Source organism: Aspergillus caelatus (genome assembly GCF_009193585.1).
Source record: "Aspergillus caelatus strain CBS 763.97 unplaced genomic scaffold BDV27scaffold_166, whole genome shotgun sequence".
In the NCBI taxonomy this organism is placed as follows: domain Eukaryota; kingdom Fungi; phylum Ascomycota; class Eurotiomycetes; order Eurotiales; family Aspergillaceae; genus Aspergillus; species Aspergillus caelatus.
In genome coordinates this window covers 27,509-50,120 of record NW_022475429.1, presented here as the reverse complement: position 1 = coordinate 50,120, position 22,612 = coordinate 27,509, and the positions used below count along the sequence as shown (strand labels likewise).

General features: G+C 49.2%; 11 protein-coding genes across 11 annotated transcripts; 5 read left to right on the top strand and 6 right to left on the bottom strand.

Moving 5' to 3' along the window:
• Window positions 1–85: 85 nt before the first annotated feature.
• On the top strand, window positions 86–2,890 carry BDV27DRAFT_26587 (Sec1 family protein). Its single transcript, XM_032076165.1, has 7 exons — window positions 86–287; window positions 360–397; window positions 453–540; window positions 599–742; window positions 798–1,000; window positions 1,062–1,528; window positions 1,600–2,890. Exons 1-7 carry the CDS (start codon window positions 254–256, stop codon window positions 2,711–2,713), a joined length of 2,088 nt encoding a protein of 695 aa, XP_031924730.1. The 5' UTR covers window positions 86–253; the 3' UTR covers window positions 2,714–2,890.
• A 177-nt stretch (window positions 2,891–3,067) lies between these two features.
• Window positions 3,068–3,649, bottom strand: BDV27DRAFT_147655 (putative G-patch domain protein; the record flags this gene model as incomplete). Its single annotated transcript, XM_032070785.1, has 1 exon — window positions 3,068–3,649. One exon carries the CDS (start codon window positions 3,647–3,649, stop codon window positions 3,068–3,070), a length of 582 nt encoding a protein of 193 aa, XP_031924729.1.
• A 405-nt stretch (window positions 3,650–4,054) lies between these two features.
• Window positions 4,055–5,493, top strand: BDV27DRAFT_132739 (putative oxidoreductase). The gene is made up of 2 exons (XM_032067945.1): window positions 4,055–4,285; window positions 4,355–5,493. Exons 1-2 carry the CDS (start codon window positions 4,109–4,111, stop codon window positions 5,465–5,467), a joined length of 1,290 nt encoding a protein of 429 aa, XP_031924728.1. The 5' UTR covers window positions 4,055–4,108; the 3' UTR covers window positions 5,468–5,493.
• A 6-nt stretch (window positions 5,494–5,499) lies between these two features.
• BDV27DRAFT_132738 (NAD-dependent epimerase/dehydratase family protein) lies at window positions 5,500–7,236 on the bottom strand. Its single transcript, XM_032067944.1, has 4 exons — window positions 7,059–7,236; window positions 6,751–6,985; window positions 6,233–6,689; window positions 5,500–6,172 (listed from the first exon to the last, which is right to left on the bottom strand). Exons 1-4 carry the CDS (start codon window positions 7,085–7,087, stop codon window positions 5,778–5,780), a joined length of 1,116 nt encoding a protein of 371 aa, XP_031924727.1. The 5' UTR covers window positions 7,088–7,236; the 3' UTR covers window positions 5,500–5,777.
• A 489-nt stretch (window positions 7,237–7,725) lies between these two features.
• BDV27DRAFT_132736 (uncharacterized protein) lies at window positions 7,726–8,581 on the top strand. Its single transcript, XM_032067943.1, has 2 exons — window positions 7,726–7,793; window positions 7,856–8,581. The coding sequence occupies exon 2, from the start codon at window positions 8,263–8,265 to the stop codon at window positions 8,533–8,535; it is 273 nt and encodes a 90-aa protein (XP_031924726.1). The 5' UTR covers window positions 7,726–7,793; window positions 7,856–8,262; the 3' UTR covers window positions 8,536–8,581.
• Window positions 8,582–11,932, bottom strand: BDV27DRAFT_132733 (deadenylation-dependent mRNA-decapping factor PAT1). The gene is made up of 3 exons (XM_032067942.1): window positions 11,628–11,932; window positions 9,262–11,532; window positions 8,582–9,170 (listed from the first exon to the last, which is right to left on the bottom strand). Exons 1-3 carry the CDS (start codon window positions 11,774–11,776, stop codon window positions 9,047–9,049), a joined length of 2,544 nt encoding a protein of 847 aa, XP_031924725.1. The 5' UTR covers window positions 11,777–11,932; the 3' UTR covers window positions 8,582–9,046.
• An 802-nt stretch (window positions 11,933–12,734) lies between these two features.
• BDV27DRAFT_26545 (glycosyltransferase family 15 protein) lies at window positions 12,735–14,350 on the top strand. The gene is made up of 4 exons (XM_032076164.1): window positions 12,735–12,923; window positions 12,984–13,787; window positions 13,847–14,135; window positions 14,192–14,350. Exons 1-4 carry the CDS (start codon window positions 12,873–12,875, stop codon window positions 14,254–14,256), a joined length of 1,209 nt encoding a protein of 402 aa, XP_031924724.1. The 5' UTR covers window positions 12,735–12,872; the 3' UTR covers window positions 14,257–14,350.
• Window positions 14,351–14,677: 327 nt separating this feature from the next.
• Window positions 14,678–15,532, bottom strand: BDV27DRAFT_132729 (mitochondrial 37S ribosomal protein uS12m). Its single transcript, XM_032067941.1, has 3 exons — window positions 15,094–15,532; window positions 14,933–15,033; window positions 14,678–14,866 (listed from the first exon to the last, which is right to left on the bottom strand). The coding sequence occupies exons 1-3, from the start codon at window positions 15,503–15,505 to the stop codon at window positions 14,801–14,803; spliced, it is 579 nt and encodes a 192-aa protein (XP_031924723.1). The 5' UTR covers window positions 15,506–15,532; the 3' UTR covers window positions 14,678–14,800.
• Window positions 15,533–15,720: 188 nt separating this feature from the next.
• Window positions 15,721–16,764, top strand: BDV27DRAFT_132728 (proteasome maturation protein). The gene is made up of 3 exons (XM_032067940.1): window positions 15,721–15,872; window positions 15,961–16,402; window positions 16,498–16,764. Exons 1-3 carry the CDS (start codon window positions 15,870–15,872, stop codon window positions 16,563–16,565), a joined length of 513 nt encoding a protein of 170 aa, XP_031924722.1. The 5' UTR covers window positions 15,721–15,869; the 3' UTR covers window positions 16,566–16,764.
• Window positions 16,765–17,049: 285 nt separating this feature from the next.
• Window positions 17,050–17,852, bottom strand: BDV27DRAFT_132727 (uncharacterized protein). Its single transcript, XM_032067939.1, has one exon. It carries the CDS (start codon window positions 17,581–17,583, stop codon window positions 17,332–17,334), a length of 252 nt encoding a protein of 83 aa, XP_031924721.1. The 5' UTR covers window positions 17,584–17,852; the 3' UTR covers window positions 17,050–17,331.
• Window positions 17,050–19,117, bottom strand: BDV27DRAFT_132726 (uncharacterized protein). The gene is made up of 3 exons (XM_032067938.1): window positions 17,990–19,117; window positions 17,830–17,913; window positions 17,050–17,771 (listed from the first exon to the last, which is right to left on the bottom strand). Exons 1-3 carry the CDS (start codon window positions 18,534–18,536, stop codon window positions 17,614–17,616), a joined length of 789 nt encoding a protein of 262 aa, XP_031924720.1. The 5' UTR covers window positions 18,537–19,117; the 3' UTR covers window positions 17,050–17,613.
• Window positions 19,118–22,612: the final 3,495 nt, after the last annotated feature.

The following is a 22,612-nucleotide window of genomic DNA, read 5'->3' as shown; positions in this document are numbered from 1 at the left end:
GATCCGCCGCAATCTATGATGGATTGAATGGTGGGGACAGTTGGGAGAGGGTCTCTAGTAACAGATACGTTTCAAAAAGAAAGAACTCACTCCCATTCCCAACCCCTCCACCCCCTGATTGGACCCTCTAAATTGTCGCCTGCCTTTGGTCATTATTCTCCCTATACCAGTCGCTTTCAGGCTGCGGTCTTATTGTTTTCAAGTCTGCGACACCAAACCTAACCTACAGCTAGAGGGCTGCCGGCCAGCCAAGATGAACTCCTCCATACTCAATATTCAACGCGAAAGTGAGTCCTTCTGTATTTGATGTATTCAGCTAAACCACTAGTTCCTTGTACATACTAACCTATTCCACATAGTCATTCTCAATACAATCCGGTATACGGCAGGGAATGAGGTGTGCTAATACCCCTCCTCCTTGTGGACGCGGAACTAATGGTGGTGACGTGCAGTGGAAAGTCCTGGTTGTGGATGAGACCAGTCGGAAATTAATCGATAATGCTGTGAGCGAGGATGATATTCTCAACCTCAATGTTACCAGTGAGCCGGGTATTTAGATCGATAATGAATCGCATCGGCTAACGACCATTCTTTCAAGATGTCGAGCAGATCGAGGAAAAGCGGAAGTCCAACCCTATGGATGCGCTGTATATCCTATCGCCCCAGTCACATATTGTCGATTGCCTAATGGCCGACTTTGAGCGAAAGCGATACAAGAAGGCCTGGTTGGTTTGGACGTCATGTCGGTCACATCTCCTTTTCTGCGCCCGCGAGTTGAGTCCTAACCTCGTCTACAGACCTCGACCCCCAACAGCGCACTAGGCTCGAACGATCACAAATGGCCCAAGAACAAATTGCTAGCTTCCGAGTTATGAGCGCCGACTACTTTCCGAGGGAATCGCGTCTTGTCACGTTCCGAGATCCGTGGAGTTTCCCCGTGTTGTTTCACCCCGGCTGCAACCACTTGATTCGCGGGCACTTGGAGGGACTGGCACAGAAAGTACGGTACTTCTGTTCCTTGATGTAGTGTCATAGGAGCCGACCACTGACCAAGGATCTAGATTGTATCTCTTTGTGTGAGCTTAGGAGAGTACCCCGTGATCCGATACTATAAGCCTAGAACGCCAACGCACGAAGCTAGTGTTATGTGCTCGCACCTTGCCCGATTTATTCAAAATGAGCTAGATCAGTTTGCCCAGTTTCAAAAGGACTTCCCGCCCCCTTCCCAGAGACCGCGAGGCGTTCTTATGGTGGTGGATCGCTCTATGGACGTTGTTGCGCCACTTATCCACGAATTTACGTACCAATCTATGGTGCATGACTTGCTACCGATAAAAGATGGGGACAAAGTCACTTACAAAACAATTATAAACGAAGGTAGTCATAATGAAGAACTTAAGGAGATGGAAATCTCCGAAAGTGATACCGTCTGGGTTGACTACAGACATCTTCACATGAAAGATGTCCTTGGAAAATTGGGTGAAGACTTTGCCAAATTCAGAGCAGCCAATCCTCAGTTTGCTGAAGAGTGAGTCCTCACTGTCCTAAGATCTCTTAGCCGTGGACTTTTTTTTTTTTTTTTTGCTAACCTTTCTATAGAAATGACAAAGCCAACGTGAACACAATCAAAGACATGTTAGCTGGTCTCACAGAATTCCAACAGGGTAGGGACGCATATACGCTCCATCTTAACATGGCACAAGAATGCATGAAACACTTTCAGGAGCACAAGCTATTGGAAGTAAGTTCGGTTGAACAGTGCCTGTCCACTGGGCTGGACGAGAACTACAAGAAGGCAAAGAACTTGGCTTCACAGCTTGTTCAGCTACTTGATGATGATGCAGTGGACCATCAGGATAGACTCCGGCTTCTACTCCTCTACATCATGTATAGAGGGGGAATTCTTGGTGGGGATATTAGGAAGCTTATGGCGCACGCTCAACTCCCACCGCAGGATGGAAACGTTATTTCCAACCTCGATTTACTTGGTTCTAGAGTAGAGAAACAGTTGAAGGACGAGAAACCACCTGTCCAGCCGCTGTTCCAGAGAAAACCTCCATCGCCCGCAGAATCCGACGAAACTAGTTTGTCGAGATACGAATTGAATTTGAAGTTGATGCTCGAGGAGTTGGTCCGAGGAACTTTGGACCCGACGGCTTTTCCTCCCACTCGGCCAAACACCGAGGTAGAGGGCATGGGAGGGCCTCAGGACACCCTCTCGCAAGCCTCCCTGCGAAGCGCCAAACCGACTTGGGCTCGGACCCGTTCAGCCACAGAGCAGCCCCGACAACGCATCATCGTGTTCATGGCTGGCGGCGCAACGTATGGCGAAGCTCGTTCTTGCTATGAGGTCTCCCAAGCGTTCAACAAGGATGTTTTCCTTGCGACGTCGCATATGCTGAGTCCTGGTTTGTTCTTGAAACAGCTAGGGGACCTCAGTGCCGACAGAAGGCGCCTAGACATCCCAGCTGAACGGCCAAAGCCAACGGCACCGGCCCATTTGTTTGAAAAAGATCCTCCACCGCAGCCTCAGCCAGTGCCCAAGAAGGCTCCCGCTCCGAAGCTCAACCCTCCGGCGCCTCCTTCGGCGGCTATGGGCGCCATGTCCCTAGGATCCAATTCTCAAAATGGTGCAGCACCTGCACCAAGCAACGCCAAGCCACATAAGGAGAAGAAGGAAAAGAAGCACCATCACTTCTTTAGGCGGTCATAGTGCCTCCACCTTCTCTCAGAATTACTTCAAGAATAATAACACTCTTATTGACTACCGGCAGCTATAGCCGTTTGAAGTCTATACCAATGTCTTTCTACTACAGCGTCAGTGATACCAATCTATCGGGTTTTATTTTGAGCACCGAAGGCGCCACGGCGCTAAATGGATATGTTCTTGTATCCTGTTCTATCTTCTCTTTGATATAATCTTCTGTCCATGTATGTAGTTAATGCATGTATTCATCTGAAACATACTCTCCAGTGCCGAAAATCCAGCACACCCAAGTAAAGGAAAAGAGATAAATATAAAGGGGGTATCTTGCAATCACGCCAAACGCCAAACCCGTCCTAACCACTACTGCCCCAGATACTTTAAAACATCATCACTTTGGAAAAACTGTTCTCGCAACTTCTCCCCCCTCTTCCTAGCATCCAAGTATCCCTTCCTTACCTCCTTCGCATTCAACTTCTGCACCTTAGCCGGCCTCTCAACCACCCGACTCTTACCCTTACCACTCTCCTTCGCCTCATCATCACCCTCAGCCCCCAAACCAACGGTATCAACCTTCAACCGCCCCTTTAACGGCTCCCGGATCCCCTCTCGCCCAGAAACCCCCAATCCCAACCGACTATCCGGATCCCACCCATAAGCAGCCAAATACCTCAGCCCATGCCTCGTCCGATCCAAATGCGATGGCGGATGTGAATGCGACAAACACACCTGGTGTGCCAGCGACGCCTCATGCGGCCGGTCACTGGCCATAACAGCCCCATGTCCCGACTCATCCCCATCAATCGGAAGACTACACACATCGCAACGAGGAATGGCAGAAGGCGAAGCCGGAGCCGACTGCACCTCCGCATCACGATTTCCAACATCCCTAGATACACGTTCAACGGGCGTACCAGGCTCAGAAACCTGCTTCTCCTTCGGCATAACAATCGACAGATACTTATTCGCTATACTGGTCCCTGAGGAGGCAGGTTGCGCCGCCGGCGCAGAGGTAGTATTAAGTTCATGTTCCGAGGACCGCACGAACTGGACTTTCTTGCGACGGATTCCGGCGCCGAAGGGTCGTTGGCTTTCTACCGGGAGGAAGTAATCTTCGTCAGTGGCTTCGTTGGAGGTCATGTCTTGTTTAATGGGAGGTTAATGTGTTTAATTTCAATGACTTAATTGTTGGCGGGCGTTATTCTAATTTATCGACGCGCTAGCTTAAGTGGGTCCATACCGCTGACGAAGCAGATGGTGGTAGACTGGGCGGTGAGCTTGTTTGTGGTCTGGGCCCTGCATTTGATCCTATCTTTAGTAGCAGCTTTCTGTCCATAATTGGATTGTCCTTTTTACTTGTCGGTACCTGCCCTTGTTTGTTTGGATGCGGATTTAACCATCACAATGCCGATTCCCTTGATTGCTCAGGGGTTCCAAGAGGGTATCTCCTCTATTCCCTATGCGTGGACAGTTTTAAAGATCGTGCCATGGGTGCTGTTGGTTGCCGCTTTGAAGTATTATTTTGGGGGTGCCCGAAATGGATCGGAGCGGTTGATGCATTCTAAGGTTGTGATGGTTACGGTATGCTCTATCTGTTTTGGTTAGCTTCTGGTATATTGGAGTCAAAGTATCTAATATGGGGTTCTATAGGGTGGAACATCAGGAATAGGAGCCAGCGTCGTCCACGAACTTGCGTCCCGCGGTGCCCAGATCATCCTCCTCACACAACATGCTCCCTCGGACGTTTTCCTGGTTGATTACATCGAGGATCTCCGAAAGTCGACGAAGAATCGACTCATCTACGCCGAGCAGGTGGATTTGTCCTCACTACACTCGATTCGCACATTCGCGACAAAATGGATCGATAACGTCCCTCCGCGCCGACTGGACATGATCATCCTGTGCGGAAACACGGCCGCACCTTCATCTGCCAGTCGAAAGCTGACCGTAGATGGACTCGACGAAGAATGGCAGGTGAATTACCTCGCCAATTTCCACTTGTTGAGCATCCTCAGTCCGGCGTTGAGGGCCCAGCCGCCTCATCGTGACGTGCGGGTCATTTTCACAACATGTTCGAGTTACATTGGAGCCAAAATTGACCCTAAGCAGATAGAGGCAGCTTGTACGCCCGATGCTTCGGCGCCACGGGGAACGAAAAATGGCAAGAATGTGAAGAAAGCAGGGGCTGGGTCGAAGAAGTCCAAAACCAGCCTGTTTGGAGCGAGCAAGCTTGCGTTGATGTCTTTCGCCCAGTCCTTCCAGAAACACTTGAATGCTTATGAACGACCTGATAAGATGCCTCCGTGTACGCGTGTGATCGTTGTTGACCCCGGCTTTAGCCGCACTCCGGGTACCCGTCGCTGGTTGACGGGTGGGTCGCTTTGGGGGCTTCTTCTCTATCTCATTACCTGGCCTTTGTGGTGGTTGGTCCTGAAGTCGCCGCAGCAGGGCGCTCAGAGTATCCTGTATGCTGCCATGGAGGCTAGATACGGCCGTGGCACCGGTGGATGGATGATCAAGGAGTGTCAGGAGGTGGATTTTGCTCGCAAAGATGTCAGGGATGAAGAGGCTGGGAAACTGCTATGGCAATTCAGCGAAGCGCAAATTGAACTCAAGGAGAAGAAAAGTGCCGTGAAAAGGGCACTGGCCAACAAGGAGCAGCAGGAGAAGGAAAACCAGAAGAACAATGGCTCTTCCAGCTCTAAACCTGCAGCGAAAGAGCAGACTCCAGGATCGCGAAGGAGCCGAAAAGCTAACAAATAGACTGTACACTAAAATCTGTTGAAACGAAAGAATTCATAGAGCTGCAAAAAGCAATTGGTAATTTCTCATTGCCTTCTATATCTATGAGTGTACTTGTGCTATATTTTTGAAATCATGAAGGAGCACATAATAGCAAATTATTCAGTTAAGCAAAGATATGTGGCTCAACAAAAGAAACAAGAAAAGAAATTCGTCTCATCCAATCTACAGGGCTTTTGTGTCTATCGAGGGGCGATTTCGATGATCCATCCACCTTCGCATCATAGATCCAAGCATACGCCGGTAGATCATTTCCTTAGATTATAGTAATTTATTTCTTCAGCTGTTCCAGCAGCTCAGCAGGGGGCTCCTGGCGGTAGCCCTGAGGGTTGTTCTTGGTCCAGCGCCAGAGGTCGTCGCAAGCCTGCTCGAGAGTGCGCTCAGCCTTCCAGCCAAGCTCGGTGTTGGCGCGGGTGGGGTTAGCGGTGAGGTTAAGGACGTCACCAGCACGGCGGGGAGCAACCTCGTAGGGGAGGTCGCGGCCAACGGAGGCGGAGAAGGCACGGATCATCTCGTAGACAGTGCTGCCCCTGCCAGTACCCAAGTTCCAGGCACGGACACCGGGGTTGTTCGCGCGCAGGTAGTTGAGAGCCTTCAGGTGACCATCGGCAAGGTCGAGGATGTGAATGTAGTCACGGATGGCAGTGCCGTCGTGGGACTTGTAGTCTAGCGCCGGACAAGTGAGTCATGGTTTTCTTCTGGATACGAAGGGAAATAAAGACATACCGTCACCGAACACAAGGAGCTTCTCGCGCTTGCCAGTAGCGACCTGGGCAAGAAGGGGAAGCAAGTTGTAAGGAACACCCTGAGGGTCTTCACCCATGATGCCACTGGGGTGAGCACCAGCGGGGTTGAAGTAGCGCAGCAAAGCACCGTTCCACTTCTGGCTCTCTTCCTGATTTCCGGCCTTAGCAGCGTTGTTACGCTGGGCGTTGATGACATCGGTGATGGCGGTCTCGACGGCGAACTTAGTGTTACCGTAGGGGTTGGTAGGGCCCAGAGGGCACTCCTCAGGGATGGGGATCATGTTGGGGAAGCGGGTAGCATCTCCATAGACGGTGGCCGAGCTAGAGAAGACAATGTTGTAGACATTGTGGCGGACCATAGAACGCAAAAGGTTGAGAGTTCCGTAAACGTTGACATGGTAGTAGTCCAGAGGCTTCTCACCAGACTCGCCGACGGCCTAAGTACCAAAGCGCAGGTGTAAGTAAGTGGGATATATCCGTGGAACTGGGCATGCACACCTTCAGGGCAGCGAAGTGAATGACGCTGTCAATGTCGGGGTGAGCCTCGAAAACCTTGTCGAAAGCTGCCTCGTCGGTGACATCGACCTGAGCGAACTCAGCCTTCTTGCCGGAGATCAACTCAATGCGACGGAGAGCCTCGGCGGAGGAGTTGTAGAGGTTGTCGGCGACGACGACCTTGTAGCCAGCCTCAAGAAGAGCAAGGGCGGTGAAAGAGCCAATGTAGCCCGTTCCACTGTATGGTTGCGCTGTCAGTCCATTGAACCTATGGTGGGGTATACTATCCCGATCAGGGAGGGATATCTTACCCAGTGACAAGAACCGAACCGGAAGGCATGATGACAGATGCGATTGAATTGAAGACAAGAGTTGAAGGGAAGAAAGAGTGATCAGAGAGGAAGGGTTGTCTGGAGAGGAAAAGAAGAAAAAGAAAGAAACACAAACCCGACGAGCGCTGGCAGCCACGGGATATTTAAGGGGGCACCGCAATTGGGATTGGTGGGGGAGGAGGACAATTGCGGAGGGGCATGCGTTCGGGTGGATTTCATTTTCATACAGAGTACACCACTTCCCTCCGTAAGGTACCGCAACATGTAATTTTGGTCCGACTCTCTCTCTCTCTCTCTCTCTCTCTCTGTGTTTCTCACCTGTTTTTGCATGTAATCTTCACCTCTATAGAACGGTATCAGATGTGTTTTAGGGAGTGTTCAATTGATGATTTTTTCTCTTGACTGGAATTGTTTCATCTAATGAGAACCCCTATTGATCATCTTTAATTTGCCTTCCTGAACGATCTGCGGTCCAGTCCCAGGCACCACGTAATTCATCTTCAAGCTCTAACAACCTTCTTGGGTGACGATCGACCCTTCAATTTTACAGGTGGTATGGCTTGCGTACCGTTTATTTTCCACACGTGCATGCAGCCTATCTATCCGTCCATTCATCCCACCATCCACTGACTGGGAGGCCCCATGTCCTTAATCCATACTTGCGCATACGCAAAATAGGTTTAGTCGCAGAGTCTATACTTTGAACAAAATCCGGTAAGCCGCGACACCGTCGATATGTCAATCGAACCCTGTGGGAAAGCTGAAAGTCATCCCATATCACCCCATATGGTGTTCACTCGGCATCATTCGATCGGGCACGGCAACGCAGACTAGGGGCCTTCCCCGGTTAAGAACGGGCCATTCGGCAAGGCTATCGGTTTGCCTTGTCGGATAATATCTGGCATCTGGACTCTGGAGTTCTTAGAAGATGGAACGAGCGAAGCCGAAGGAAACCCATCGGCCAGATGTCTCTCGACCTTGCTTCTCTTTTATCCAGTGGTTCTACGGCCCAGCGGGTCAAGTTCCACTTTATCGGTGGACTAAACCAGCCCCTACAAAGATGACCCAAGGGTCCAACCGGTTAATATCAGTCAATTATAAGGCATTGGCATTCGAAGTTCGTGCCGAGTGTTGCCCGGTCAGTTCGTTTGGACCTTTGCCTAGAAAATGTTGTCAATGTTAGATGGGTGAGACATTTAACATCCTGTCGATTCCGGTTCTGCAACTGAATGACATGAAGCTATTTATCCTTGCAATTACCAGTGCCATCGTCCTCTATATAGAGACTAGTAGTTTTATAGACACATCAGTCCAAAACACTACGTACTTAAACGGCACAGTTTTCAAGACATCATTCTTCGAATACCCCCACCATCCCACCTCTCATACTATGTGTGGTAGATGCTACGTATTACCCGACGTCTTCGGGCTTTCTGCTGATTGCACCGCTTCTTGAGACTTGATTTCTAACTTTTACTCTTTTTTGTCTGCTGGTTTGGGCTTGAACTAGGAAAAAAAAAAAAATGTACATTCAAAGAATAAAAACAAACATGGATATCCGGCATCGCCGCAATAGACCGTAGAGAGAACTTCATCTGAGGACATCTTGTCGGATGCCCTTTCGCTCACAATTACTAGTGTCATCAAACTGCCGTTGAGTTGATCATAATCCTTTCACATCTTTCATTTAACCAAACGGTGCCCTGGTCCATTGGTCTTCTCAGCCAAAGGGTAATTAATCTTCCTTCACCCGGTCATTCACTCCCCCAATCTCCGGGTTCACAAGCTAAGAATGGAAAACCGGGGGTAGGAACTCACGTCTGGGGGAGCAGAGTCCTACCCAGGCTGGTGCAAGCACCAGTTAATTACTTTAAATGATTTGCTTTCTTCGCATCGAGTCGTATCTCTGACGTGCCCTAGAAGTACTAGCGCTCCACGGTTGATAGATATGCAGGGCCAGGTTTCCTCTAGCCGAGAAGTTCGACATCGAGACCAATGGCACGCATGAAGAGGTTGACATTTCCAAGCCGTTGGCTAGCCATGTCCGCAGGAAGAGTCTTGCTATATGCCACCGTTTCCATGACACGATCCCTATAGAACTGTTAGCACTGCTCCCTGGAGGATTTTAAACCCACAAGTAGTATTGAGCTCAGAGGATAGAGGACGACAAAAGTTGACTTACTTCACCGCGATGACCAAGCGCTGCTGTTGCTCGGGGCTAGCTCCAATACCTACTGCAGCCAAGAATTGCCACACATACATATCGTCGCCTGCATTGATAGAGCCAGGGAAGATATCTCCAAAAGTAGGTTCAAGAGTATCAAACAAGACGTTGAACTTTTCCACCCACTGTTGCCAGTCCCGTTCGGCGGCCTGGCCAGCTTCCTTCACAATCTCTGCACGGCTGAGTAGCATGGTCAAGATGCCCAGCCCAATGCGAGTCTTGGCGACCATGTGTACATGAGTTTGCGCGATGACCAGGCCCAAGAGACCAATAATGATGTTGAACGGGGCTTCATTAACATAACCTAGTAGACTGGGCATGACTGCTTGCGAGAAGAGATCGATAGCTTCTCTCACGGCTAGAGAAGGCTGCGATTCACCGGGCGCTGGCTGTCCTTGTCGAACCACGTCCAGGCTATCCAGATGCACAACAATCATAGTAAGGATGGTAACTCGCTGTTCCTGATCAATATGACGGAAAATGCGCGGAATAGCCTTTTTGCCTTTAGGGTACGAAAGGAACGCAATGAAGGGGTGTGGAGTGTTCGTGTTGGGAACAATCGGCTCCATAACCTTGAGCGCCTGCCACAACTTCTGATTGAGTGAGCGAACCTTCTGTCGCCATTCCATGTGCTCTTGAATGGCCTCGGCATCGTCTTCGTTCGGTGGTGGAGGCATTGTGCGCTCCATATCCTCCAACTCCATTAACGTGCCATATACGTTCTCGATATTGGTCAAGATAGACTTCCGGTCACTCAGACTGAGGTCGGTATGTGGCTTCTTAGCCGCCTTAGCTCCGTCAGAAGTCTCCGGGCGCTTGATATTGAGCATTGGCTTGGGCGTCTTCGCATTACTGAAAGAGATCTTGCCCAAGCTTCCTTCAATAATAAGTTGTTTGTTCTTCGGTTTCGCTTTGGCGGCTTCAACTGCGCGTTGGACCTGCTGCTGCATTCTCTGCATATGGTTGTCTGCACTCTGTGCCTGCCGTCGGGATCCATGACCGCCAAGACGATTGCCTGTCTGCAGAAGGTATGTTTGCGCAAAATGACCAAGAGGCTGATGCGGGTGCTGTCTGGGCGCGCCTCGGATCTGGCTGTAAACCTGATAATAAAAGTCCTCGGCCAAGACAGCTTCTGAATCCGCGTCTGCGACGTTGCCCGCAGCTGCGACTAGTTGCTGGAGCTGGATGCGTGTAATGAAGTTCTTATCTTGCGGGGTCATCAGCCCATTGCCCTTGGAGAGAAGGAAGATCTTGTGGTTGCGTTTCGCACGCTTTGCATCTTCCATCAAGTACGCTACACGCTGCTCTTCAGTCAGCTGCAACAGTTGCTGAGGGTTCGTGATCAACGGCAGAGAGCCATTCGTCCCCCTTGGACCTTGAGGTCCATTCTGGGGCATCGGTGGCGGTGCCTGTTGCTGCTGCTGCTGCTGCTGCTGCTGCTGTTGCTGCTGGGTCCGCTGCCCGCGTGGGGGAGCTTGATGCTGAGGGTGAACCATGTGCTGAGGAGGGAGATTGGCGTTCTGCAGAAGATGCAATGGCAAGTTAGGGGGGGGGTATGGCTCAGGAACCATCTGTGGGTGGTGCAACATCTGCGCAGGTGGAACACCTTTAGCAAACTGCGCCTGTAGGAATTCAGGAGGTAACTGGGGGAAACCGTCCGGGAAACCAGGGATTTGCTGAGGTCGCTGCAGATGATGGAGTGCCTCTGCCATCGAGTGGGGAAGAGAACCTGGGGGCAAACCCGGGGCAGGCCCGGGGCCCTGGTGACGCAACTGCGCTTCCACTTCCTCCAGACTCAGCATCTTCCTGGCTTGCATCGCTGGCTGGGCTACTGGCTGGGCTACCGGCTGAACCGCGGGGGCGGGGGCGGGGGCGGGCTCGGGCTTCTTCTGTAGATTCCAAACGCTGGATTTTGCCTGAAGATCAGGAATATAGTCCGGGTCTGAATACTTCTCGTATCCGGTGCGCTTGGGCTTCTGGGCCACAGTACTTGTTGCAACGGGGACCTCGGCGACAGGAGCTGCAGCAGAAGCCTGAGGCTTTTGTAGGCTGTAGCGGACTTGCTCTTCTCCAATGACATCGGCAACCTGGGCGGTCTTTCCGAAGAAGTCAAAGTCCTTACTGACAGCGCCAGTGCCCATGTCCCCGCCGAACGTGTCGTCGTTGAACGCATCCTGATCGTCGTCGAGTTGATCTCCCAGACCATCATACGTATCCTCGAAATCAATCCTGCAGACCGAATAAGAAACCATCAGTAAATACGTTATGTTTCCTGCATGGATAAACTGGTCGACTGAAGGCGACATCAAGACGGGCAGTCTTACACATCATCATCATCATTGTTCTGGAAATGTCCAGCCAACCTGGCGCGAGCGACTTCGGCAAACGGGTCAGGAGTATCAAAAATACCCCTCTGTCCACCCCCGGGGGCTCGATCCCTTGGGAGAGTCGTATCAAAGCCGAAGAAGGACATCTTCGGCGGGATGTGGATGCACGGAGACGAGGTAACAGGGGAGCGAGATTTACCGCCGCATAAATGTGGTGCGGGATGAAGTCGACTTCCGGTCTGATATCACCCGCTTACCGACTCCAGGTTAGTGCCGGGGTGGGATTGATGCCTAAGGTATCGATATATACCTGTTACACAATAAATCATGGAATGAAGCTATGTTTCGAAGGACAGCTATCAAAGTATACATTCCCTTTGCTATGGTCTTCTGGTATCTAGTGAATGCAAAGACATTTGTAACCTCACTTGTTATTGCTGTTATCGTCATGAGGTTGATCTGACTCTCATTAAGCCCAGCAGCCAGCTGCTGCCCCAAACCCCAGGCAGGAATAGATCGTCGCCTTAGAGTGGCCATGGCCCCATTCAACACACCACACAAGACGAAACAACCTATGTATATGTATCAACTACAAAATTAAATAGAATGAATCCCTCTTTCTCTTGCCTGGCACACTGAGGGTCGTGTAACACTCTCCTCGTTAATGACCAGAATGTCTATTCCACTGGGCAATCAAACTTATTGGCACTCCTAATAGGGGAGGGAGTCTTAGCCAATGATGGTAGAGTACATTACGTTGCCATTCCACTGCCAACTAAATCATGATCTCGAACAAAAGGATCCTACTTCCTGTAACCAATTCTACCTCGTTTCCTTGTGAAACTAACTTCTCGGCATATTGGCTCGCGACCCCGACGGTATTCCTGCAAAGGGTGGGGATCGTGCAATTTCCTCTCTAACTGGAGAATAATTTCTTCCAGAAAGGGTCTCTCCCCTTGTCTCATTGCTAGACTTCAGCTGTCGCCTTCGTCGTCGCTCCGGGTACCAACCTGTAGTCAGACGACTCACTTATACAGCCCTGTTTCTAATTGACGACACTTAATCTCTTGGCTTTTTTAACATCTGCTTCCGCTCACCTGTTCTTGTCATTCGTTTGATCCTGGTACTTGCCTCCTTGCTTTCCGATCTGCCCGTTCCCGTATAGAAAGCTAGGCACCCATTTTCAAACTTCACCCAGTTGTTCGAGTCCCGTGTCTGGCACGGTAGGGACACCTTGCAATCATGTCCTCGGGACCGGTGAAATACATTCGATATCTTCTCTTCGCGGCTGCGGTTAGTGGCTCCTTTCCCATGCTCTTCCACACTAGTGGCTAACCTATGATTCCAATATAGGGTTTGGCAGTTTTCTTTTTCCTCTCCAGAAGCGCAATCCCAATCCCCGAAACTATCGGCTCGAAGTTGAATCCGTCCAGCTACAAAGATAACTCTGCCTCTTCCCCGTCCTCTCATAGCAATGCTGCTACCCCGAATGAACATACCAATGACGCTTCGGGGAGCGTGAGCATCCCTCAGGGTGGACGGGTCAATGCTACGTTTGTCACGTTGGCGCGCAATTCGGATGTTTGGGATATTGCGAAGTCGATCCGGAGTGTCGAAGATCGCTTCAATCACAACTACCATTATGATTGGGTATTCCTAAATGACAAGGAGTTTGATGACGAATTCAAAAAGATCACCACGGCCCTGGTTTCCGGTACCACTCATTATGGCGTTATTCCAAAGGAACATTGGTCGTATCCTGAGTGGATTGATCAAGAGAAAGCGAAAAAGGTGCGTGAGGACATGGGCCAAAGGAAAATCATTTACGGTGATTCCGAGAGTTACCGACACATGTGCCGTTACGAGTCCGGATTCTTCTTCCGGCACCCTTTGATGCTGAACTACGAGTACTATTGGCGCGTGGAGCCCAGCATTGAATTGTTCTGTGACATCAGCTTCGACCCTTTCCGATTCATGAAGGAAAACAACAAGAAGTATAGCTTCGTTCTTAGTCTGTATGAATATTTCGATACTATTCCTACCCTCTGGGATAGCGTGAAGAAGTTCATGGACAATCACCCTGAACATATTGCGAAAGGGAACTCAATGGACTTCCTAAGCGACGACGGTGGAAAAACATACAACAAGTGCCATTTCGTAAGTTCCTCGTTTACTCAAACTTAAGTGAGCTTCACTAACCAGAATCTTGTGGGCAGTGGTCGAATTTCGAAATCGGACACTTGGACTGGCTCAGATCTAAGGAATATCTGGATTACTTCGAATCTCTTGACCGCGATGGTGGCTTCTTCTATGAAAGATGGGGCGATGCTCCAGTGCACTCTATTGCTGCTGGTCTGCTCTTGGAAAAGGAACAGATCCACTTCTTCAATGAAATCGCCTACTACCATATCCCCTTCACCCACTGTCCGACGGGTGAGCAATTGAGACTGGATCTCAAATGCCACTGCAACCCCAGCGACAACTTTGACTGGAAAGGTTATTCCTGTAAGTTGATCCCCACTGCTATTTGGGGGCAGTTACTAACTCATTTCTCCAACCAGGCACTTCCCGCTTCTTCCATATTAATAACATGAAAAAGCCCGCGGGCTACGAGGATGAGAGTTGACTACCCGTTCTCGTGAAAGTCTTGCTCTCGATAGCCATTGTTGGCAGTCTTGTCCTTGCAATCAGCAACAAGGCTCGAGCGCGAGCGGTCCATGGCGGACTTTATGTACTTGAGCGAACCGCAGCCATGCGGGAGACCTATCTTAAACGATAAGAAGCACCATGTGCCCACTTTGTTCCAACTGTAGATGCTGGGCATTGGCCATTTCGGCCCTGTTTTTCTTCCTCTTTTTCCTTTATCTTCGTGTTTCTGCGGTGTCATGTGTCTTATTGTAAGGATTCTTTACTTGCTTTTAGGGAGTGATTGTGCATATTCATGGAGCGCTAAGGTTACAGCAGGGCAATTACCATTATGTTTTGACTTGGGAGAAAAGCGAAAACAACCCGTTCAATATAAAAGTTCCATCATAAATGTACATAGCTATTTTATAATGATGACGATAACAGTCAGTTTGACAAAACCAAGTAGATAGTACAATACAAGCATTCGAACATTGGCTTCTCGCCCATCTGCCTAGTCAGGGTATCTCTCCAGCCTCAATCAATTAATCCCTCTTCGGCTTCTTAGTTCCATATTTCGATCTGCTGGTCAACCGATTGGCAACACCACCCTACGACGATGTCAGTACCCACATCACTCAATCTACCAAACACAGATAAAGAAAAGGGCGACATACCAGATCCATAGCACCACGGACCAAATGATACTTCACACCAGGACAATCCTGAGCACGTCCACCACGAACAAGAACAACACTGTGCTGCTGCACGTTATGGCCTACAAATCATCCAAGTCAGCATCAAACCCCTAAGGTACCACCAGAATAGGAAGACAAACCTTCACCAGGAATATAAGCCGTAACCACCTTGCCACTACTCAAACGCACTCTTGCCGTCTTCCTCTCACCGGAGTTGGGCTTCTTTGGCTTCGTGATACCCGTCTTCAAGCACACACCCTTCATCTCAGGCCTGTCCTTCAGCGCAGGGGACCGGGCACGACGAGCCCGCTGAGCAACACGGCATCCGCGACGAACTTGGTTGTAGGTAGCCTGGCGAAACGGGGAAGTCGAGAACTGGCGGATAGCAAGACTAGGAGTAGTAGCGGCTGCGACAGCCGTGGGTGTGCGGAGGACGGGCTGGAACCGGGGGATAGAGTATGAGGGCTTGGGGGCGGCGATAGCAGTGAACGCGGGACGCTGGATGATGGTCCGCAGCGTGCGGAGGGTGAGAGAGGAGACGAATGGTGGCATGGCGTGTGAGAAGCGTGGTGATGTTGTTGCCTTCCTTTTCCTCTCGGAGGTTCTGGTATAATTGATCGGGGATAATTTGCGATAGCGCTCACGTGACTGTCTTGCTTACTTTACTGAAGATAGGATTTGCGGAGGTGGTAGTTAAGGTGTACCGGAGGAGCTGTGGACGCGCTATCCTACCGTTGCCTTGTCAGGTCTATCGTCAGAGCTTCGGTATCTGTCTAACCTCCACTGCGCTTTCAGTTCGGCTTCCATCTTGAAACCTCCCCATCTTCCTCCACCATATACCATCGACACTGGTATTTCTCACGTCTCGATAAATCAACCCGATAATATATTAAATCTCACGCTCAAATCCACCACAATGGTACATCCTCATCCCATCCACCACCATCCCAGAACTACATACAACAACTCATCCAAGTAAAGCAACCCAGCTAACGAAAGAAAAAAAGTCTCTCCGCATCGCCCCAGCCACGAACTACCGCACCCAAACAACCAACACAAGCACCCGTCAAAACATCCCCATCTCCCTCCCGCACCCCTCAAAAGGCGCCCCCTCAGCCCCCGGTCTCCCCGACACTCTCCGCGACAACATCACCCTCCCCGCCTCCCGGGGTCCTCCCTCCTCTCAATCCGAAATCCCCGCCTCCGCACACCCCCTCGAAGCCCGTCTGATCGCCTGGCGCCAAACGCAGGATGCAATGAAGATGGAGTCCCTGCGTCGGGCATACGGCATTGCGGAACCTATCCGCCGTGGCATGGAACTGAAGCTAGTGCGGGATGGATCGTTCCGGCCGGCCGTGCTGGGAGGTGCAAAGGCCGGCAATGTTCATGAGGATATTCTCGTGCTCGGTGGACGGGATACAGAAGTTGGGTGGGAAGATGTTTTCAAAGGTTCGTCGTCGCTCTCCCCTACCTATATTTCTCTACCCCATAGTAGCTCGAGCTTGTGCTCGAGGATCGGATCTCCATGTACTAATTCAACACAGGAGACGAGTTCAGAGAACCACCCACTTTCCATGACGAGATGGAGAAGAGGCTGCGGATGGATTTCTAAGCTACGTTTCGATTGCCGGTTCTTGGTTTCCGTTTATGCTTTGTTGGTCTCGTTTATTTAATTCATTGTATGGGTCGTTATGATTCTTTCTTCTCGATACAGGCGGGATGTGAACAAGAGGATTTGAAATGTGGCCCACTCATGATATGATGGGCAAATACTACTAGATGCAATTAGACATACGGGTTGCATGGACCAATAGTTGGGCCACACGTATTGGTCGATGATCATAGTAGGCCATGGAGCAGATTTAAGGAGGCCGCTGTACTCCTTTCGTGTAGCGATGCTGTTGTTCGTACGTCTCTTGTACGCCGTCGAGCCATGTTACACGGTTAGAAGCCAGAGGCCTTGCGCTACCTCGTTTACCTTTAGCTATGTGGTGTGTTCATAGGGTGTGTCAAGTAGTGGAGATGTCGGCGTGGAATTTGATACCATGATGACTTCGTCACGCGGAGATGTAGCAATTACGGGAGGATCATGGGAGGGTTGGAAAAACCAGTATTGTGCTTAGTTATGAAAAAGAATATGAAAAAAGAATATGAAGAATCTGCTAATATGTAGACACATGCTGACGAACAACAGCTTGGAGGATCAAAGAAATAGGGTATATACGAACGGGGTGAAGGGCAAGAGCAGCGTCGAGCAACTCAAGTGGTTATGCAAACAAATGAAAACCATAGAACCAGAACACACTAGGAATACCACACAAATGCCTCAGTGCTGGAAGAGCAAATACTAATAACCGGAACGCCGTCCCTGTTTACGGTCACAAGTGGCCAAGTAGATATCCCGCATCAAGGCCACAGAGCGATGGCCATGCCAAAGCGCTCACAAATGAAAGAGGGAAAACCCAAAACAAGATAGACAGATGGGGGTATGAGCATAACGAGTCCATCGCGCCCAAGAGTATACCAATTAGACAAGACCTCTTGCGATATTTAATAGACCACAGACGTGCATTGTCCGAACCGGAAGGCTGGGTTACGTCGGAGCTGGGTAAGCGTGCAATCCCCATCATTGGTATGTGCAAATACAAGAGCCAATGAATTTATTGGATTATGCAGCGACACCCCGGGCTGCGTTCACTGGCTTCACGTTCCCGCGGGTATTGTGGCTTAGAGCCTTTGGCGTCCTCCTCATCGACAAGTTCCTGGGGTTTGACTGTCATGTGCACCACATTGGGGGCATCACGGCTGAATTTGGAGTCTGGAACTGAATCAGCACCTCGCCAGGTAATATTCTGTTTCGTACACATATAACATACCTGATAGAGGCGCTTTATCGTCGAGCAATTTACCAAACGAGATCAGCCGAATGTAACTCGGGGATGATGGTTGCGGTTCCCAATCTAATTAGATGCGCACGTTAGTCTAAGTCGATCTCACCCGGCCCGGTCCTTCATAACTGTCTGCGCCAATACATACCTTGTCGCCATTCCCTCCAGATCAACTCCTTGAGCGTGTATACGCTCATAGCAAAAGGATCGTTGTTTTCCACATTCACTGACCGCGTTTGGAGATACTTTCCATCGATCTTGAACGGATGCCGCGAACCTGATGTCAAAAGCAATGTAATCAAGAGCGACGGGCCCTGGTCTTCCTCCTTCGCGTCAGATTCCTGCGATGGCTGCTCCACCGAGGGCGCCTCAGGGGCCGAGGCCCCGGACTCAGCGGCGGATGCATTGAGAGTCGGGAGAGTATTCGCATCACTTGGTGGTTGGGGTGGAGAAGCGCTTTCGCCACCGGCGAGAGGCTGTGCGTCGGACGTCTCGGTCACTATATGTTGGTTGGGGGTACTTTCATGATGGCCAGGAGTAAGCGGGTTCGCTGCCGATTCTGGGGCTGAAGCAGGAGTGGAGGCTGATTGCACATTGGATTCTTGGGAGTGCACAGCGGTGGTAGGGACTGAATGCTCGTTGTTATCTCCAAGTCGCAGACTGTCCGTCTTTAAATTGTCGTCGTTGGAGGCCATGTTTAAACTAGACACCCTCCGATGGCCGCTCACACTTGTAAGAGGAAACAATGATGGAATGTGGCAGCTTGATGGGGGTGAGTGACGACGGTTTGGGTGTTAAACGAGGGAAAGGTTGGGTGATTGATTGATTATTCTACCCTGATAGGGACAAGGATGGCGGAACAGTTGTTTGCCAAGTGGGGGATGGGGAAGAAGGAACGATAAACGAGAGGATAGAAGGAGGATGAGCCAGCGATCCGCGGCTAAAAGAAAGGAGACGGGAGTGGGTTTGAATTGAAGGGTAAAAACGAGGTACAGGCCAAACGGAGGAACCAAACGGAGTGGTTCTATTTCGGGAGAAGGATGAAGGGGGCCATGCGACCGACGAAACACAGGCGATAAAGGAGAGGAGTAGGGAGTGAGCGAAGTGTTGTGTCTTGTGTACTTTGTACCCGGTACTACACAGACGGTAGGTAACTCTGGGAGAGGGGAATTCTAGGAAGGAGGCGAGACAGTTAGTCGGAGAGAGAGAGGAGAAGCTTTGCTAACGGGCAAGATGTCTTCTTGAGCCCCGGCAAACTGCCAGTAAGAGTCTAAGAGAAGATGAAGGTTGGTACTGGGGGCGGAGAAAGAAGGGGAGAAAAAGGGAAAGAAAGGCGGTGATCTGGTTGGCTTGCTAGTCTTGCCGTATGGAGGTCGTTTACTGGTCCTCACTAGTAGTAAGTTTGTCCTTAGTACCTTGGTAGCTTTGGTCTATAATCTATTTGATTGACAGAGTCCACTCGATCTAGATTAACAATAGGTATTTTTCCTTGAATGTTTTTTGCTCTTCTCTTCATTCCACTTGAGAGGATGGCACATAGGGCAATGTGGGCGTGATGGTTGATTGCCGATCGGCTCGGCGCGTGCGGAGATCCTGCAGCATGAAATTGTACGGACATATGTATGACGTGGTTTTGTCTAAACCCTTTCCTCGGATTGGAATAAGCTATTCTCGACTTACATATTCTTGCTTATCTGCGCACATCAGACTAGGAAAATATCGTTCAACACCGATGGGTTACCTGTGCTGAGTGGAAACAGCTTCAGGGACATATAGAAGGGTTAGTTAGGGTTATGTCACTCGACTAAATAACACTCCTTATCAACTAACCTGGTTGACGTTTGCCAACCGTGTTCGTGATAGATCAACCAAGGCTCAGAAAAAGCAATTAAAGCCTTTCCTTGTCTTTTAGAAATACTACTTCGACTAGGGAGCTCCTAATTTAAATGCTCTGGCTTTTATTGTCTTACAAAGTATCTTCCCAAACCAAAAAGCTAGGATACCACAGCACATGCACATGAAAGGTGCACCCCAAACAAGTTTCTAAATTAGAATTCATTCAATCCATGAGCCGGTCAAATCATCTATTTCCACTTTTGTAAGCAGACTCTGGATTACTTGATTGGAGTATTCCTTGGGAAATTATGCCCATACACCCTTTTTCAAAATCAGTATGGTGCTTGAAACAAGCGTAACTTAAGATTAGATTCTGCAGAGCGTACCCAGTTTAGGTTGGTAGATCTGCCCTTCATTCATGAATTTGTAAATAGCACTTCGGGATCAGAGGCTTCTATTGCCGAGCGTGGTACCCTAAACACCGTGCTACGGAGGACAGTATGAGCTCTGGAGAAGGTCTCACAGATGATGTCACGGCCAGTGCAATCAGAGGCTTCCTTTATGTGCGCTTTGAAATTTCTAAGTTTCTTTTTCATGGGTTATCCACCACTGCTGCTACGTCATAGGGTTGTGGAGATTTGTAGCTGTAATCCCGCTAGAGGCAATGAATCCTTGCTCGTTTCAATTAGATTCTTCTACTTGATTCAGTGCTTCATGGCCTATGACAGTATCAGCCATTTCAAGTCTCTCCTTTTTGAGACCTTTCGCAGGGAGTGTAAAAGCAGGAAGGATTCCTTAAGCTTTCCACGCCACAATAAACGACCCGACATGCCTCAATGATAGCTTCTGATATTTTGTAGTAAGTAACTCACAGTTCAATCCATTTGTTCGCCTGAATGGCTATCTACCCCAGGAAACCGCTCTGAAATATATAATGTGTCCGTGTTAAGGATGGCCCTTTCAGGCAAATCGCAAAGAAAATGAATGGCTTTATAATGGTCTAGAGGTCGTGTCTCCCGTGGCTCTGTAATCTCATACTGAGGATGCTCCTACAGTCAATGAGCTTTTCTTTTTTGTGATTGGGTGTAAGCATCTAAGCATCAGAATCACGCCTCCCTTTCATGGTCTCAGGACTTATAAGCATAGAAGGATGCAGACAGCCAAAAAGATATGAAGATCTCTTGTTGGCCAAAGAGTCAATGTTTGTTTTTCTAAGTGGAGATCAAGCAAGGAGGATTGGAATGCTACCTACCCCGTACCTAGTTGAGGACCATTAACCAATGTACATTCTTCCCCCACACACACTGAAGCTAATGTGGTTGTTCGTATCATTATGACTCAACGAAGTGCTGATCGCCAACAAGAAACACTTCTTATTCGGAAAGGGCCTGGAGAAATTATTGGTTGCGGCTGTAAGTGCCTGGAGGCCTCGCTGATCGCTGTTATATATCTGGACTCCTGAGTCATAGCTTCGTAGCTTTAGCATACCCCTTCCTCAACCGTTCAGATGTAGCTTAGTCTTTTCGTTCTGTCTATTTCCTGAGTAAGATAAATCCTATTTAATGATTGGTTTCATATTAATCTGTCATGGTGGCTCTTCGTTTGTTAAGGACCCCCTGCTCTGTTCAAGATACTGGAATACTTTGATTACTCTTTGCCTGGCAATTGATAAAATCCGGATCTGAGGTTTCTGACAGCGCACATTGATGTAGGAACCGTTTTCATAGCGATTCTCGTGCTTGCATTTGCATACGGTAAAGGATGTTCATGCTTGACTTGAACTCTAAACCCCAGAAGATATACCTACGGGATCGACATCTGAAAGCGTGCGAATCCCTTAACAGGGTGAGTTGATCTGGCGAACTACCCTCACCTATTCAAAGAAGGCATACTTAGATGAAGTAAGGGAAAGCAGTTCACAGCGTCAGGTGATGTTTTGATCAACGCCCTATATACTCAAATCGAAATAAGCAACCGATAAGTGGGTCTTGAGCCGTAAGAGTGGAATGTAAGTTGCTTGATTGATAATAAATCCCCGTCCGAAAAAAAAGAAATGTGCTTCCAGGAAATTAGGGGTCCGTATAAATTCTATGTCTACCTAGAAGAGTGAGGCATTTTGATGCCGCGATACCCTAGAAAGATCCCGTGATAAATTAGAACGTTTTTGCGATCTTCTAGATCACTGGAAGATAAGAATTTTTCTTATGATATTCCACTAAATTCTCTATTTATAGGTTGATAAGAACCGGGTAAAGCGGCTATCTTAATGGCGCAAGAAATTGCCGAAAATCCTGATCTTCTAGTGTACTGTATATGTCGCCTCATCAGTCATACAATTGAATAATTTTTTAGTGAGTAAGGCCAAGCTAGACTGTCTCCACTTAGCGTCGCGAATTTTTTCAATACTGTGCCTCCTGATCTACGAGGCACCCATACTGAATATGCACAACGAAAGTATAATATTAATCCTCCACTATAAAAGAAGGGAAAGGGAATACTAACCAATTATAGAACCCAAGGGATTCATTCTTCATATGCTTTTCATGCTTCGTAATGGCAATATACATTGATGTCACTGTCCTGTAATTCAAAATAACATTCAGGGCCTAAATCCTAGACGGGAGATAGTAGTATGCCAATCCTATGACAGGGATGCTCTCACGCCACTCAACCGCTCTAACAATCAACGTCTTACAACAATGGACCTTTTCTTTTCTGCCAGGTCACCTGCCAGGCAAATCTTCTGCTCTCACCTGACTAAAACTCGAACGTGTTCATAGAGGATGAGCAAAAGTCGAACGGGGTCCAGATAAGAGTCGGTGGGTCCCTTGCCTTCTGGAATGTCTGAACTATAGAGCATTTCAGTACTTCCTTACCTTAGCTCTATCATCGCCTGATCGCCACAACAGGATTCCTGCGGTCGAATAACTAAAAG

Bases quoted from the DNA above. Each gene is read 5' to 3' on its own strand.
- BDV27DRAFT_132736 (XM_032067943.1), top strand. From the start codon at position 8,263: ATGGGTGAGACATTTAACATCCTGTCGATTCCGGTTCTGCAACTGAAT.
- BDV27DRAFT_26587 (XM_032076165.1), top strand. From the start codon at position 254: ATGAACTCCTCCATACTCAATATTCAACGCGAAA. The intron at 541-598 runs GTGAGCCGGGTA...CATTCTTTCAAG, and splicing joins TCTCAACCTCAATGTTACCA to ATGTCGAGCAGATCGAGGAA. The intron at 743-797 runs GTCGGTCACATC...CCTCGTCTACAG, and splicing joins CTGGTTGGTTTGGACGTCAT to ACCTCGACCCCCAACAGCGC.
- BDV27DRAFT_132728 (XM_032067940.1), top strand. The intron at 16,403-16,497 runs GTTCGTCGTCGC...AATTCAACACAG, and splicing joins GTGGGAAGATGTTTTCAAAG to GAGACGAGTTCAGAGAACCA.
- BDV27DRAFT_132726 (XM_032067938.1), bottom strand. From the start codon at position 18,536: ATGGCCTCCAACGACGACAATTTAAAGACGGACAGTCTGCGACTTGGA. The intron at 17,914-17,989 runs GTATGTATTGGC...GCATCTAATTAG, and splicing joins CTGGAGGGAATGGCGACAAG to ATTGGGAACCGCAACCATCA. The intron at 17,772-17,829 runs GTATGTTATATG...ATTCAGTTCCAG, and splicing joins CGATAAAGCGCCTCTATCAG to ACTCCAAATTCAGCCGTGAT.
- BDV27DRAFT_132727 (XM_032067939.1), bottom strand. From the start codon at position 17,583: ATGATGGGGATTGCACGCTTACCCAGCTCCGACGTAACCCAGCCTTCC.
- BDV27DRAFT_26545 (XM_032076164.1), top strand. From the start codon at position 12,873: ATGTCCTCGGGACCGGTGAAATACATTCGATATCTTCTCTTCGCGGCT. The intron at 12,924-12,983 runs GTTAGTGGCTCC...ATTCCAATATAG, and splicing joins ATCTTCTCTTCGCGGCTGCG to GGTTTGGCAGTTTTCTTTTT. The intron at 14,136-14,191 runs GTAAGTTGATCC...TTCTCCAACCAG, and splicing joins TGACTGGAAAGGTTATTCCT to GCACTTCCCGCTTCTTCCAT.
- BDV27DRAFT_132733 (XM_032067942.1), bottom strand. From the start codon at position 11,776: ATGTCCTTCTTCGGCTTTGATACGACTCTCCCAAGGGATCGAGCCCCC. The intron at 11,533-11,627 runs GTAAGACTGCCC...TTCGGTCTGCAG, and splicing joins AACAATGATGATGATGATGT to GATTGATTTCGAGGATACGT. The intron at 9,171-9,261 runs GTAAGTCAACTT...ACAGTTCTATAG, and splicing joins CGCTTGGTCATCGCGGTGAA to GGATCGTGTCATGGAAACGG.
- BDV27DRAFT_132729 (XM_032067941.1), bottom strand. From the start codon at position 15,505: ATGCCACCATTCGTCTCCTCTCTCACCCTCCGCACGCTGCGGACCATC. The intron at 15,034-15,093 runs GTTTGTCTTCCT...GATGATTTGTAG, and splicing joins GGCTTATATTCCTGGTGAAG to GCCATAACGTGCAGCAGCAC. The intron at 14,867-14,932 runs GTATGTCGCCCT...ACATCGTCGTAG, and splicing joins TCCGTGGTGCTATGGATCTG to GGTGGTGTTGCCAATCGGTT.
- BDV27DRAFT_132738 (XM_032067944.1), bottom strand. From the start codon at position 7,087: ATGCCTTCCGGTTCGGTTCTTGTCACTGG. The intron at 6,986-7,058 runs GTAAGATATCCC...GCAACCATACAG, and splicing joins GGTTCGGTTCTTGTCACTGG to TGGAACGGGCTACATTGGCT. The intron at 6,173-6,232 runs GTATGTCTTTAT...GTCCGGCGCTAG, and splicing joins GCTCCTTGTGTTCGGTGACG to ACTACAAGTCCCACGACGGC.
- BDV27DRAFT_132739 (XM_032067945.1), top strand. From the start codon at position 4,109: ATGCCGATTCCCTTGATTGCTCAGGGGTTCCAAGAGGGTATCTCCTCT. The intron at 4,286-4,354 runs GTATGCTCTATC...GGGGTTCTATAG, and splicing joins CTAAGGTTGTGATGGTTACG to GGTGGAACATCAGGAATAGG.